Source organism: Lissotriton vulgaris, chromosome 12 (genome assembly GCF_964263255.1).
Source record: "Lissotriton vulgaris chromosome 12, aLisVul1.2, whole genome shotgun sequence".
Taxonomy (NCBI): domain Eukaryota; kingdom Metazoa; phylum Chordata; class Amphibia; order Caudata; family Salamandridae; genus Lissotriton; species Lissotriton vulgaris.
This window is the reverse complement of record NC_141700.1, coordinates 232,430,909-232,447,188: the sequence shown is the minus strand read 5'-3', so window position 1 is coordinate 232,447,188 and position 16,280 is coordinate 232,430,909. Positions and strand designations below refer to the sequence as shown.

At 43.5% G+C, this 16,280-nt stretch overlaps 1 protein-coding gene across 1 annotated transcript in view; it reads left to right on the top strand.

Annotated features, from left to right (window-relative positions):
• Positions 1-16,280, top strand: part of LOC147673844 (uncharacterized) — a 413,651-nt gene that overhangs the window by 349,957 nt on the left and 47,414 nt on the right. The window contains exon 9 of the mRNA XM_086947727.1: positions 123-242. Coding sequence (XP_086803853.1) covers positions 123-242 — 120 coding nt within the window. The remainder of the gene's footprint in view (positions 1-122; positions 243-16,280) is intronic.

Here is a 16,280-nt window from a genome sequence, read left to right as displayed (position 1 = left end):
TACATTTTGGGATTTCTGAAAAAATACTAATTTTTTCTACACATAAATGTTCAGTATTTGTAAATGTTAATTGTGGTTTGTCTTTTAATGTTTTCATTATGTATTGTGAACCCTTTCCACAGGTGCAGAGAGGAGCCTCATTGTATGAAGGTATTACTGTACTACAGCAGAAAGCACAAGATGTCGCCATCTTTTCTAAAAAGGTGGAGTCACTTAAAAGAATTGGGGTTACCACTTATCAGGTAAATTATTTACCTATTTCTGTATTTATTAAAATATTAATTTGTCAGGCTTTATAAAGCACAAATAAGGGCCTACATGGTGTCAAAGCAATATGCAATGGTCTAAATGGAAATCCAGTTTGGGCACAGAACTTTGTATGAAAGATCCAAAATCTAGACAAAAACATCATGCCTTATTTTATTTAGAGTAAGGAATTAAACATATCATATTAGGTTCAATCAGAACACTAACAACATATATGTCACTTTTTGGCTGATTGCTGAACCAGGCACCCTATTTAGAGTTTGGCAGACAGGGTATACATTACTCTGTTACACATGTGACAGAGTAACCTGCCCGCCAAGTCCTCGTCCGCTCGCCTCATATAGAGAAGAGTGAGCCTTCTGAAATCAGTTTACAGACCCACTGCTGGCTCCATCAACAAAATACTTCCACTGATGACTCAACAGAGTAGGGACAGTCAGAGGAAGGACTTTATACCATCTGCCCTATTTAGGGTGGGTGGTGTAATCCCTGTTTCTTCTTGTCCATCACCACCAAGAAAACCTGGTGGTGAGGGATATGAAAAAGTATAAATAATGATCTCCACACCTTGGGATAAACCTCCAAGAGTTTTGCGTTAGTTAAACTTACTCCCATTAAAGTTTAAATGTTTCGCAAACATCTATGAAAACCAATGGCGGACATACACCACATATGTTGAACATTTAAAATCTGTAATTATGGTTCCTTTCAATGTACAGAGTTGTCCTCTAGGCTGGGAGACAAATCTAAATTTGGCAGGCGGAGTATCCTTCGGATGTCGGAGAAAATTACCTCCACCACCCCAATAGATACTACTCAGTCTGACAAACTTGGAATTAGCCCCCATGTCTTAATTGTAATTCCCAAAGCGACTGGCATGAGTCATCATGAGCATTAATATGGGCTGGTCATACTAAATTACAATTCTGGCATCCACACAAAGCCAAGAATTCGAACTTTGGCATTGGCCAATTTATGACCTTACATGGTGCATGTGTAGGTGGGAATAGGGTAAATGTTTGGGTTTATCCGAGGGGCAACTGTAGGTGCATTCTTGCAGAAACAGATGTCATGCATACTCCAAGAAGCCTGTAAGTATACCAGACACTGCACTTTAGGAGGAAATAATTATACCACAAAAATGTCCACTGTGCACCAAAACGCTGCAGAGCCGGCTGTTTCACCTTCGGAAGTGACTGAATTTAAGGCACGGTCCTTGAAATGAAAACTGCATGCAGTGTGCCTCGCTAAGCAGAAAATGGTGGTTGCTGGGGCGCGGTGCACGTTTCTTCAAATATGTCAGCCCTCAATTCCTCTTTTATGTACCACTGACACAGCACTGGGGATTTATGTTCACCAATAACCCCGAAGAGTGAAGAACACCTCGATTAGTCTGGAAATTCATTTAATCAAACCAAGCAAATTGATGATGCGTGGGCTTCTGGGAGCGCGAGCATTTGTAAGTCGGTCCACATTGGCACTGTAGGTTGGAAATTATCCTCTGGAAGCAGATTATTTAGGAGAGGAAAGTCTCGAGAGTCGATGGCATCCACTGGAGGGTGAATTAAATGAAAAAAAGAAGAGGAACAGGCGAGGGCGCTTAGGCCCGTATTCCAAGTAGAGCCCTGCGGACAGGTTTTTAGGACAACAATCTGCTAAAAATGAGTTTCTGCAATATATGAGGGACACAAGTATTACTGTGCCTGACTCGCATTCCAGTCACCGTGCCAGGCAGTTCCAGGCCCGGAGTGCAGAATACAACCCTGGTACTGGAATTGCAAATCCCATGATTGCATCCGAGACCCCTACCTGGTCCCTTTTTCATGCGCTTTTTGGACCTACTTTCAGCCGGTGGCAAATGTATGCAGGAAAGCATTTGGTTTTACCAGCTGTGTTCCCAGACCAACAAAAACCTTTATGCATGATGGGCGGTACCTCTGAAAAACTTGTGATTGGGACCATAGTCACAGTGAATCTCTGATAGGTGGGCCACCAACATTTTGTAGGTTGCAGTCGTGTGTAAAACATTTGAGGACATTGGAGTGTAAATAGCCACAAAGAAGTGAACCCACAGTAGCAGAGAACTGAGGGAAAAAACTCTCAGATGAACTTGAAATCCCACTCACTGGTCCTTGCGTGCTCAGATAGCGGGCTTTGAAAGTCCTGAATAATGAATAGAAAGAAGGTTGTCTGATGCCATCATGTGAAATAAGACTTATGGCGGCTCTGAAGTGCCACTGACTCAACTCTCTTGTCCTTGGCTCCTGCTGCCGCAGGGGAAAGCAATAATCTGGCAAGGATAGGATGTGGCATCAGAGGCAGGAGCTTCAGCCTCCCAGGCTTCCATTTTGACTGATTGCTGTGACCTACCATGCAGGCATCTCTGGCACCATTAATACCACGAGTGCTGATTAGTAATCATCATCATTTTCAGGTGCAAATATCCCTCATCACAGTTCTGCCTCCCTCCATTCACTCTCTTGTATATTAAACCGGAAGTGGGAGGAGCTTCTAATCCTCCTATGGTCGAAAGAGTGAAGTAAACCATGTTATAAATAGTTTAATTTAGGCACCAATGGAAGACCTGCCTTTTGGTATGGTATCTGGTCAGGGGAGTTGCCTGCCTCCAGGGGATGAATCACCATCACAAAGACTGTGACGAGGAACAGTACCCTTGTCACCATGACAGACCCTGACCCCATCCTGGAAGGTGAAATTCACGGTATGCTCTGGGATTTGATACAAGGTCTTGACACCAGTATTTTGATGTTCTGTTTAATTTGCTAGACATCGCTTGCCCTTTTATTGATGCCCTCTGTGTCTGAGACCAGCCGTGTGACAGTGGTGGGCAGGACTTCCATCCCTATCATTTTTTGATTCTTGATCTGTCAGGTGATTTTGTCCAATCCTAAACATTGCACCACCACCCCACAAATGGACCTTGTTCATTTCTGCTACACCAAGTGTTTTTGCTATTGATGAGAATTGATGGGACTAGCCAGGAGGATTCTTTAAAGCTCTTAATCGTGTGTTGTAGGAGGTAGATGCCTCTTTGTGATATACGTGATAAAATCCAGGTTTACAACTTCATTCCCAACAACATGCATTTGCTAATATCCCTTTCTTTAATGTCTACTTACATATTGACAGCTACTGTAACACATCAAGGGATACTGGGAGGAAGAGGACCTTGTATTCAATGTACTTGGGTGAAACCGGCCCTGGGCTGCTTGTGTTCCGGTTCAGGGAGGGCCTGGCTACACAGGGTCAAGACTGATTTGTATATGGCTGGTTCCAAACTGGGCTTGCATGGTGAGCTAAAGAACAATGGGTTGGGATGCTACCCCGAGCAATTGCCAGGGTTAGATAAATCGCTAGCATCCGTCCCATCACCTTGTGTGTGTTTCATGTACCACCCTTAGTGGCACGGGTGTGTCCAGACATGGGTCCTGCGCTCAGTGTCACTGTGACCAAACTATACACGACTGATGTGCACATAATTAGGGTGAAATCTAGTGGGCCCTGAGCTCCAAGGGTCCCCCTCCAGTACTGTGCACCACTGGCAGGCTTGATGGCCTGAGAGCTCCTGACTGGGTATGGAGCTTGGGGGGACCCCTCCATGTACTTTTCAGAGGGCCCCTTCAAGTTTTGTTCCTCCTCTAGCGAAATCAGCCCTGATTTGCTTGTGTTTCAGTGCAGAGAGGACCTGGCTTGGCAAATCGAGCTGGACTGTTCCCACGAGGAGCAGTGTCAAGACCAATCTGCTTATCTTATGGCTGGGTTCAAACAGAGGTTGCATGATAAGTAGGAGAATGATGAGTTGGGCTGCTACTCCGAGTAATTGCCAGTGGTAAGACAAATTGCAAGCATTCCCCCATCACCTTTTGTGTGTTTCATGTAGTAACTCCTAAGTGGCATGGGTATGCCCAACCGCGGGTCCTATACTCACTGTGGCACTGGAATCAAGCTACATCTAGCTGATGAGCCCATAACTAGTGTGAAACTGGTCCTAGGTTGCTTGTGTTCCGGTGTAGTGATTGGCAGTTTGGCCTGGACTGTTCCCATGAGGAGCAGGGTCAAGACTGATTTGCATATGGCTTGCTGGAAACTGAGTTGGCATGGTGTGCAAAAGAACAATGTGTTGGGAAGCTACCCGAGCGATTGCCAGTGGTTACAAAAATTGCAAGCATTCCTTTCATCAGCTCACTCGACGAAGGAATATGAGAAACTGGATTACTCAGTCAAAAATGTGTACATTGTTGCTATTTATGTAGAACAACTTTCATCATGTCTTTCATACACCTGCTTATGTTCCTGGTGAGAATTTAGTCATGGGTGATACTAGAAATGTCTGCAATAGAGCATATATTTGCATCTTGTCTTATGTCAGGGAGCTGTTTACCGGGGTAGGGGGATCATGTTGTCAGTTCATATTGTAACTCTCAGACTATGAATTTTTGCCATAAATAATTTCTAAACTCGAGACGTGGCTGCACCGGCAACCATGATGGCTGCCTTACACGAAGCTCCGTGATCGACCCCTATTTGCAGCGTCAGACCATAAACAGAGGTAATACTGGCGCAGTGGGACGCAATAAGGGGGCTTGGGCAGGCTGGGGCCTGGGTTGCACTGACTGAAATGTCCCCGCCTTAGGGGCAACCCACACATCAGAGCCACCGACCTTGGAGGCCCTGTGTCAGCAGGGGGCAGTGGTGCGCCTGAGACCACGGCTGCAGACAGCACGCCGAGTCACAGGGCTATATACACAGTCTGGGCCCAGTGGTCATAGCCCCCTCTCCCCAGATCATGGATATCGCCGCACTCCAGCTGGACATGGGCATGAAGACTTGCATCAAGAAGGCGCCAGCTGGTGTGGACACAGCCATGTATGGCAAACACATGTAGGCCCCGCAACTACGGCTGACTTGAACTGTGCACCCACATTGCACTCGTAATAAGTTGCAGCTGGTGCTCTCTTTGCACATCAATATATGTTTAATGCTTTTACAGAATGATGACCTATATCAATTTTCCCAATACTTTCCATTGGAAGATCTCTGCCACTGTGACAGAGCTCTCAACTAATGTGGGCAAAGTAATGCTTGTAAATCCTATTGTAGGAGATTCCACCTCCTGATTTGAGAGGCTAAAGACATGTAAGACTAAACCTAGGTGTAACTATATATTTGGAAATGGTGAATGGCAAAAAAGTGTAGACTTACATCTAGTGTAAGTGGTAAATACATATGTGAGTAACTATGCACATGTATATTTACCTTTGTGAATAGGCTCCAGTTTTTCCAAACATTTGTGAGAGATGGGCATCCACTGCCATAGCGCAAAGACATTGAGGAAGCCCTGCCACTTCAGCATCAAGAGCAAAAGAATAATAGGCAATCTGTTTCATTTTATCACCATGGTCTTGTGTGAACACTCTATGTGGAAGCCCTCACTTTCATGACCACATAGGGGAAGGGAAATGAGCAAAACAAAAAGTAGGGAAGAGTGCAGAACATTTTTCAGAGAGCCAAACACCTGTTGTGCTTCCATCTCTCTTGCAGAGTTGTCATAACCCAAATATTGAACATGGGGCAAACAGAACTTTAGCTTTTATTTTTATTTTTTTTTACAGATTTTCTGCATACACAATGGTAGTTGGGTGAGTAGGTATAGTAAGTGTACTGTTTCACAGATGCTTCCAGCACGGGGAGAGGAGTTGGCCTAATAGCTAGGGCGGTCAACCTCGAATTTGGGGAACTGGGTTCGAGTACCGGCAATAACGCTGAACATCCTGTGATTCTGGGCAAATCACTTAATCTCCCAGTGCCTAACAAAAATGAATGTGTCCTCATGTAATGCAACTGGTGCTATGTAAAGCGCTCTGATACCCGATTCGGTCAGGTTCGTGCTATATCAAACTGTAAAAAAATAAAAATACGTTGTTAACATATTGAACCAGGGTAGAACCACATGGAAAGATCAACATGTCTAAATCTTTCCTAAGTGCTTGTGAAAATATACAAGGTGAATTTTCTCTGCTACCCAATGTGGCCTGATAGGACAGAGACCCCATGGCACCCACAAGTGCACTCCTTTCTCTTTAGAGACAAGCTCTCAACTCCCCAAGCTTCTGAAAAATGTCACTTACACAAACATTCCCCTGTCCAAGCAGATGGCATCAAAGCAGATTAGTTATCACAGAAACCCATTACATGTTTATGTTCTCATTTTACATATCTACATTTTACGCACAGGGAGATTAGGTGAATTTCATAACATCAAATAATTCTCAATCAATTGCCAAGGCCAGGTTTTGTCACAGGTTCAAATTTATGAAGATGAGCCTCAAGACCACATCTCTTTTAAATTAGTATTTCAGAAATGGCCACAAGGTTAACTTAAAAATAAATAAATCTATTTATGATTTATGTTAAACATACCATATAATAGGACATAATAACAACTAGTGTAAGAACAAATCAATGAAAGCTTAAAACGTTAGATATTATGAGCGTTTTGGTTGTGTATTAGTACATTAGGTTAGAATAAGTTGTACAATAGTCTAAAAGAAAACATCTGGTAGATTCAGAGTATCTCTGCCAACAGGGGTACCACAAATATTAAGATAACCAATCTGGCTTCAGATCAAGCTGCTACATAGAGACCACTACCTTACATATTGTAGATGATGCTCTCCTGACCGTTAATGGAGATGACCCTTGCATTCTGATATTGCTGGACCTGTCAGCTGTCTTCGACACAGTCAACCATTCCTTCCTCATACAAACCTTGGAGTTTCAAATAGGATTCAGCAGCATTGTCCCTAAATTTTCAACCAACACCACTTTATTTATGTGGGCATCTCCTTGTCCCAAAAGATCCCTAGCGTCGGCAGACTTCCCATGGGTTACATAATATCCGTGTCACTTTCAACCTAATGGAGCCGATTGGTGCTCCACTCACAGATCACAACATCAAAATTAATCAATATGCCAATGATACACACCGTACCTGAAAGTATACTCTGCTGCAGACATCCACAATCTTCACTTCATCCAGACTAGAATGTTGAGCACCTACCTGAAACTCAACCCAACTAATAGAGAATTCCTGTCATTTACCAAGAACATCAAGCAAGAAACCTGATTCAATCACATGAACCTTGACAGCTTTGCACCCCATCTTTCACCGAATGCCAAGTTGACTTAGGTTCACCTTGGACACCACCCTCACTCTCCAGGAACACATTGCCAACAAATAAAGATGGCCTGGTAACAGCTCTCTATTCTAAAGAGAGTGAAACAATATCTTCCAGAAAGCCATATCAGAACTGCTCTTCAAGCATCTGGATATTGATAACGCCCTGCTCCATGGCCTACCAGATTCCACATTGGCATCCCTTAAGGGTGCCCTGTCATTGCATCAAATTTCATCTAGAGACTAATAAATATAATTACATAGCCCTAATCCTGATGGAGCACCATTGACTCCATTTGCCAACCCGCACCCTCTTTAAAACGGCATTAAGACTATCTTGTACTTGGAGTGTGTTATACTCCATCTATCCTCGCACTTTGTACTTTGTTGAGGATTGCTTGACTCTAGTGGCCATATTGTTAGTGCCACGCATTTTCCCCGATCAGCGCTCTAGTCGCTGCACGCCAGACTTACGCTACCCTATTTAATGGGCAGTGCTCGGAAGGGCGGCGCCTGAAGGGTTGTGCTTTAATGGTGTTTTAACCGAATTTTAACTTTGATTGTTGGAACTGTGTACTCTATTTGTTTTGAGGGCTGCTTCATTGTTTGCTAAATCCTGCACTTTCCTCTTGTACTTGGAGTGTGTTATATTCCATCTATCCTCGCAGATTGCACTTTGTTGGGAATCACTTGACTCTAGTGGCCATATTGTTAGTGCCATGCGTTTTCTCCGGTCAGCGCTCTAGTCGCTGCACGCTGGACTTACACCACCCTATTTAATAGCCACAGTCCGGACGCACAGCGGGTGCGACTAAGGCAAGCCGTCTGCACCCGTCAGCATTCTGACAGCGGCCAAGGCCAGTCCTGCTGCTGTTCATCACCACCCCCTTTTCGGAATCGTTTTTGGCCACTATAGGTGTGGCAGGGTATACTCAGACATGAGTCCCTTGCTCACTGCACCATCAGGATTCAAGCAAGCCGGGCCGACGACGGCTTAAATGCCAGAAACCGGTCCCCGGAAGCTTGTTTCCTTCCCAGTATAAGTATTGGCTTGGTAGTTTGGTTTGCCCTGTTCCCATCATGCACTGGGACAGGAGCAGACTAATTTGCATGTAGCCAGGTTCTGAGCAGGGATGGTGCAGTGAGCTAAAAAACGGTGATGGATCAAGCCCTGATCTTTGGACTGGGTAAGAGTGGTCTGCTTAATTCAGACACTCTGTTCATCACCACCTCCTTTTCTGAATCGTCTTGAGTCCTTAGCGGGAGATAGGTGGCTCACTTATTTACCATCCCCGTGGCCCGGCTAGCATTTTTCTCAAATCTTGTGGCGAGGCCGTAGCTAAGCGGGCTCTTCGCTTCTCTCACTACTTGCTCCTAGGTGACCTGAATCTCCACCTTGATCAGTCAGAGACCAGGGATCCCACTGATTTTCTTGACTCGCTTAAATTGGCCCAACTCTCACAATGGGTCTGCAATCCCACACATCAAGGGGGTCACATTTTATAATCCATCTGTTTCAATTTTCCTATCCAGGTGGACCAACCCCTTCCGGTCTCCTGGTTGGATCACTTTCTCATCTGTTTTTCCTGTGAGACCACTCAGCAGGCTGGGCCAACTCAGTCTTATCACCCACCAGCTTTTTGCAAAATTGACCCTCTTCGGTTCAATAGTGTTTTGGCATCCTCTCACCCCTCCCATCAGCAGGACCTCAAAGGGAGTTTGATGGGGTTTACGGAGTGGATTTCCAACTCTGTGACCGTGCTTTCTTCATCGCGCTCGCCTAGGCTTGCAAAGGAATCTCCTCCCAAACCCTGGTTCTCCCACAAACTCCAATCACTGAAACATGAATGTAAGATCTTGGAGAGGGCGTGTTACTGCCCTTAAGATCATCTTAACTCTACAGTAATGTTTCTTAAATTTTGGAACAAACCACCCCAAATTTTCTTGAGTTTACAAAGTGAGCGGGTCCCCCTCATATTAGCTAATGCCAATACCATGCCATAAGTTACTTTAACCAGACCCCACCATTCCATGGCTGACGGAGGATCCCGTGAAATCCAGACCAGAGCAATTGTCAGCCTAGCGCATGCTAATAAGATAGTAGTTAGCTCTTTCTGGCTGAAGCTCATGTTCTGTCTTCCCATCATAACATCCATTATTGAAACTGAAAGTACCCTCCCCAATTTCTGAGATATTACTTGTACAACCTTCCTCCAAAATTCTGATAATTCAGTGCACAAAAAAAACATATGTTTTAAGTCAACAGCCAGTACATCACATTTTGGGCATTTTATCCGGTCATTAGCCGGAATATTAGATGACCATGTCGCTATCTTCTCCGGAGTATAATATAATAGACATATTGTTCTATATTGCTGCATCCTTAGATTGGATGAATGCACACATCTGCCGATACTGCTGAGAGCAAGTGATATATCATTTGTCGACATCGGTATCCCTGTACTTTTGCTCCAGCGATCAGCTAATCTAGCACAATCATCCATCTTGTAGGTGTTCAAACATTTATATCCTTTGCTAATCAGTGCTTTAACATTAACCGCGTAAAAGCAGTTCCATAGGTCAGAGTCCGAGACATTTGTCAGATTTAGGCTGCGTATAAAGTAATCTCTGACCTGATAATATTTGAACTGCATACTGTCTGAGAATTTATATAAGATCTTCAGTTTCTCATATGGCATAAACCTGTTATGGTCATACAAGTCACCCAAATATTTAATCCCCTAATTAGTCCATTGTTTTCCCATCCCATCGTGAAAGATTCCTGGGAGGCCAGGGTTATACCACAGAGGAAGTTTAGCATGGTAAAATCGTGTGTTGCATCTAAGCATAATAGCGCACCAAAAAGTTGCACTGTCGCGTGCGGTCTTAAATCTGACCCTCTTGTAATAATTTGGGTCGTTAGTTCTAAAAAGAAACATGTCATAGTCTTCTCCCAGCATAAATTGATGAAAAAAGTATTGCTCGTAGAATTAATTAGACTACGAAGACGGCCTAAAAAAGCTGACCAAAAATATTATTTAAAATCGGGAAAATCGAGGCCACCTTGACTAAAGGGGAGTTTTAGTAAATCAATAGCTCAGCGCTCTTTCTTGTAGCCCCATATGAAGCTCCCAAGAATCCCATCTAAACGTTTAAAAAAAGAATTATTCAACCTCAACGGAATGGACCAAAACACATATAGAAACTTGGGCAAAACTTTCATTTTTATAATGTTAATTCGACCGTTAATGCCGATCGGCACCTTATGCCATATTTTTAAGTGACTTAGTTGTTTCTTTCAATAATGCCTCGTAGTTTAGATCAATCATCCTATCTATTTTGGGAGATAGTTTAACCCCTATGTATGTAGCAGCACTGCAAACACCCTGTACTGGAGCTGGTGATTCATAGTTTAGCAATACTTGAGTCTTATTAGTGTTTAGCCTATAGCCTGAGATTGCCCCAAACTTCCTTGCCTCTTTAGTTATCCCATTCAATGTCTCTACAGCGTCCGTTGAAAATACTGCAATATCATCTGAATACGCAGTGATTTTAAGAGTATTAAGCCCATATGTAAAAGGCTTAATTTGAGACTGATTTTGCAGAGCCTGGATGAATGGCTCTATCGAGAGCGCAAACAATAAAGGTGATAAAGGGCACCCCTGACCGGTGCCACAAGAGATTGAGAAGGTGGGAGATTGTAGTCCAGCATATGCTATTTTGGCCCTAGGGTGTTCCTATAGAGCTTGAACCCAATGCAAGAACTGACCTTTTATGCCAAATGCAGAAATTTTGGCCCAGAGAAAGTCCAACCCCACTCGGTCAAAAGCCTTTTCAGCATTTAATAAAATCATACCGAGTGGAGTTGACTTTGTCTTTGCTACATCAAATGCCGTGACAGCCATGTTTACGTGAGCCGTCGTATCTCTCCCTAAAATGAAACCATGTTGGTGGGAGGACACCAAGTCAGGCATTATCGGAGCAAGACGGGTCGTGAGGACATTAGCAAAAATGTTTGCATCAGTATTTATGAGCGAAATAGGGTCATATGACCCACATTCTTCCGCTGGCTTGTTTCTTTTAATGAAAAAAAATAATTTGCGTGACATCCCATGATCCGGGAACCTCTCCTCCTTCCCCAATAGATCCTATCACTTGACTCAAAAGTGGGAGTAATTTGTCCATACATATCTATAAAGCTCCAGGGGTAAAGAGTCCTCTCCTGAGGCCTTGCCTGACGGCAGGGCCACAATTGCAGATTTAATTTCTTCCATCGTAATATCCCCTGCTAATAAGTCAGATGTATCACCCCCCATACTTTTTTTTTCATTATTCTGTAAATACCCATGTATGTCATTCAGTTCCGGACACATCTCTGGGGTATGCAATTCTTGATAATATTTAGTAAACTGCTCTAATATTTGTTTTGGCTGTTCGTACACCACATTATTAGATCCCTTAATTGCCTTTATAAAGGTCTTATCCTTATCGTCTGCAACTTTGTATGCCAGAATTTTCCCTATATTTTCTCCACTCTCGTATTGAGATAGCCGATATTTGTTTAGCTTTACCATACTTTTCTCCCTAAATGATTTTTTCAATGATGATTTTAAACAGATTAAAGTGTATGCCAGATCCTCTGCATTTGGAAGACCTTTTAGTAATGCCTCAGCCTGCTGAGTTTCTACTATACGAATATTCATGACAGTTGTTTCTGTTTCTTTCTTACGTTCAGCATTCTGTTTCCATATATAATGCTGGGAAAATCCCCTAATGCTTGCCTTACACGTATCCCATACTATAGTAGGAAGGGCTGAATTTATATTTATTTCAAGTATTTCTTTGACTTTGTCTGGTTTCTACTTGTCATACCTGATGCCCCCTTTTTGTTTTGTGGGCATGGCAAAAAGGCTTCTGGAGTTTTCTGGCATCCATTTTCTCTTCTCGCTGTGACGTAGTGAGTTTCTCTTTCAGTTTGCAAACGGTTATGAAATGGTTCTCCTTACCACAGCCTTTACACATTTGGACTATGGCTTGAGATTTGTCCCACATCAGGAATGCAACCTTTTTTTCTTTGTAGACGGTAACCTGCATAAGTCTACTAGGAGTTTGTCCTTACTCTTCATGGCCAAGGCTGATTTACTTTTTGCTGTTCCAGCTTCCATGTCAGCAGTATATCAATTTGGTCTTTCTTTGGCCCTGGCAGTCATTAGTACTTTCTCTATGCTGAGTGTCTCTCTCAACATGCATCTTCTGGTTTATCGCCAATTGTCTGCCTTTGTTGAATCTATTGATCTGCTTCATGATTCTCAGTCTGGTTTCTGTGAAGGATATTGCACGGAGACCGCTATTCTGGAAGGTTCGAAGACTGTCAGATAGGTTTTGTATGGCAGTGCTTCTGCGATGGTGGTGTTGCTGGACTTATCTGCAGCATTCAACATGGTTGCACATTCTACCTTGTTGGCTAGATTATGCCATTTTGGATTTCAGGACACTGTGCTGTCATGGATTCAATCTTTTTTAGAAGATCAAACTCAACGGGTCTTCTTTTGCCCTTTCTCATGTTCACCTAAACATTTGGTTTGTGGGATACCACAGGGCTCTGCCCCTAGTCCGATGCTACTATTCAACCTTTACTTGGCCCCTTTGGCCATCCTTATTGAGACCTCGGAGTGAAGGAGGTTTCATATGCTGATGATACACAACTTATATTTTCATTTAAAGAATATTCTGAGCAGCCTTTTTCAATTTTAAAGATAGCTTAAAGGGCATTGCCACATGGATGGACATCAATTCTCTGAAACTGAATGCACACAAAACTGAGGTGCTTTTCTTCAGTCTGATGACACCCCATCCATCTAGTCTCTGGTGGCCTACTGAAGTGAATCTGCCACCTATACCGGCCACTTGAGCTAGAAACTTAGGGATTATGCTTGATTCTGACCTCTCTTTCTTTACCCAAATTCGGCAGATCTCATTGTCTTGCTTTCTGAAGTTAAGATCAATCAGGAAACTATTGCACCTGGTGCCGGCAGAGACACGAAAGATCATAGTACATGCACTTATGACATCAGGCTTGGATTACGCTAACAGTTTATATTTGGGACTTCCGGCCTTCTTGGGTCATAAACTCCAGATAATAAAGAATGCAGTGGCCAGGCTGATTTGAAGGGTACCCTTCCGTCATCATATATCTCCTCCCCCCCCCCCCCAAACTGAAGCAGCGTCAATGACTTCCGGTGGCGAAGAGGGCAGAATTTAAAGCCCTGACACTTTGCATTTAGAGCCATTAGGAGGCAAAGGAACAAGATACTTGAGAAACCGGATCAGACAGTATCAGCTGGTGAGAGCCTTGAGATCTAATCACCTGCGACTTCTACGTATCCCATAGTTTGCCAAGGTTCGCCATGGCGGGAGGTCCTTCTCAGTACTGGGGGTTAAGCTTTGGAACACCTTGCCTATCCATCTTTGTATGGCCGAGTCTGAACACTGCTTCAGAAGGGATTTAAACACCTACCTCTTTAATCAAGTATACATATGAGTGTTGGAGTCTGTTTGTCAGTCTTGCTTTTGAGCACCAGGACACCTCAGATGAGGCATCCGTGCACTCTACAAATGTCTTTGATTAATTGATCTTCTGAAGGATTCTGAAAGACAACTATCAATAACTCAGAGACGTATGAATTCTTCATCATTAAATTCACTACATTTACAGTGTTTGATAAGAGTATTGTTGTAAATAAGTAGCAAGGAACAGCAGGTAGTTTGGAAAGTCCTTTATTGAAGACCATAGGAGGAGACAAGAGCAGACTCTTCACCCCAGAGTCTACAAGCAACTGCCCTGGAATAGAACCCGTAATTGAGTGCAAACATAGAACATACACATAAGAGCATTCTGTGAACCAAGTTATAACATTCCATAAAGACTAGAGCGAATACTTATGTACTACACATATCAAGTCTTTCAACAAACTCATCAATTGTTTAACAAGCGTGCTGTCATGCTTGATTGAAAATTTACCTTTTATAGTCAACTGAATTAGGCTTCCAAAACGTTCTTGATTTGACGGTATGATACTTCATCAGCTTGTGAAATTTTCTTTAGCACTTCTTTTACTCCGTAACCGGCAAGGTTCTTTATGTACTTAGTTATGTTCTTGTCACCTACCTCTTCCGGGGCATCTATGAAATCATCAAATAGCTCGATCTGTGCAGTCCATCTGGCGCCAACATACTACTTTATGGCAGTGTCAAATGGCGATGGGGGTTTCAGAAATAGAGCAGTGTGGTTTTTTGCGCTTCTTTCGGCAGCCATTGCAAACATTTTCAATTCTGAAGGTCCTTCAGTTGTTTATATGGGAACCTGCAGTATTGTGAGCACAACCGCTGTGTTTGCGCTCGGGTCATCATTAACGATTTTGAGGTCATAAGACATTTTAGCTGTTATTGAAGGTGAATCCATTTTCGTTTCTTGTACCTCATTGTTGCTGTCTTTTGTCACTGCCTTTAACAATTGCTTTGCATGGATTATGGCTCTGTGTTAGGGTGTGGTACAAGGCTTTACCAGATGGTTTCAAATGTGCACCTGTTCAGGACCTTCAACTTCTTCAAAAGCAGAAGGTGGACTGGAGTGCAGCTTCAATTCACTCCACGCCAACTTCAACCTGCTTCTCATCGAAGTAGGGAGGAGTTTATACTAGCATTACAAACTTCCAGGGAGAGCGGTCTCATTTTCTAATGGGCACAGATCCCGCACTCGTCACCAGTTGTAGCATCCTCCCCAGCCCAGGAGCATGCCAATTAATATGCCACACATGGAGCTCTGGATAGTACATCTTTATTCCTCCACAGTCTATCTCACTCTGTTCTCTGATTACGTCATATCAGTTAATAACCACACCTGAACACCTTACTGCAAGTTACATACTTCCTCTTTTGCTACAGGTGGGTCAGCGCACGGCTGTTTCTCCTACATTTCCCTTTTTGGGAGCCACCTCACCAACTTGCACGTCTATGGGCCAAGTTTAGGTGAGGCGCGGACCCTTCATTGGTACCCATGCCTGCTTCCCTTAACACCTCCCTGCCTTTCATTCTGCTCTCATCCAACCGAACATCAAGTTTTAAAACTTTAGACCTGGGAGGTGAACAGGCAAGTATTGTTGTTGCTGGTAATCAACGTTTACCCCAAAACTTTTTCCCCGAAGGGAATTGCAACGAGGTCAAAGACATGCAGAGGGGGGAAGGTGTTGGATTTAAAATCCAACACCTTCCCTAGTGTCCACACAGACTGGAGTTGGAATAGTAAATTATACTATTCCAACATCCAGCGCCCCCCTCCGCAAGTCGTTGTTCGACTAGCGGAGTAATGGTATGCGGAATCACAACACGGTCATTGTAACAACCGCATTGTGATTCCCTGCGGGGAAAAATGCTGCAGGATTTCGACACAGATTCGTTGTTGCCCTGAAACTACTTTAGCAGGTCTCATCTGCCTTAAGTGACTCAGCACCTAGGTATATTCTATCACTGTTGGCTTTCCACAAATCAGCTTGCCCAGGCTCCTGTAGTGCTTAAAGAGCCTCAAGGACCTTTTTAATCACCATCCTAAAGGCACCTCTCACTAAGCTCACCTACCTATGGTACCTGCAAAGTACCTCCCCACACTAATTATCTTCTGGCGGCCAATGTGCACTCAATCAGGATATATAAAGCAAGGCTAATCACCTGATATGGTATCCAGGCACTTGCAGGCCCCTGAGAATTATTCGAACAGCAAGGTTTTGAGGGCCATTCCAAATTCTGGAAGTGAGGTGAT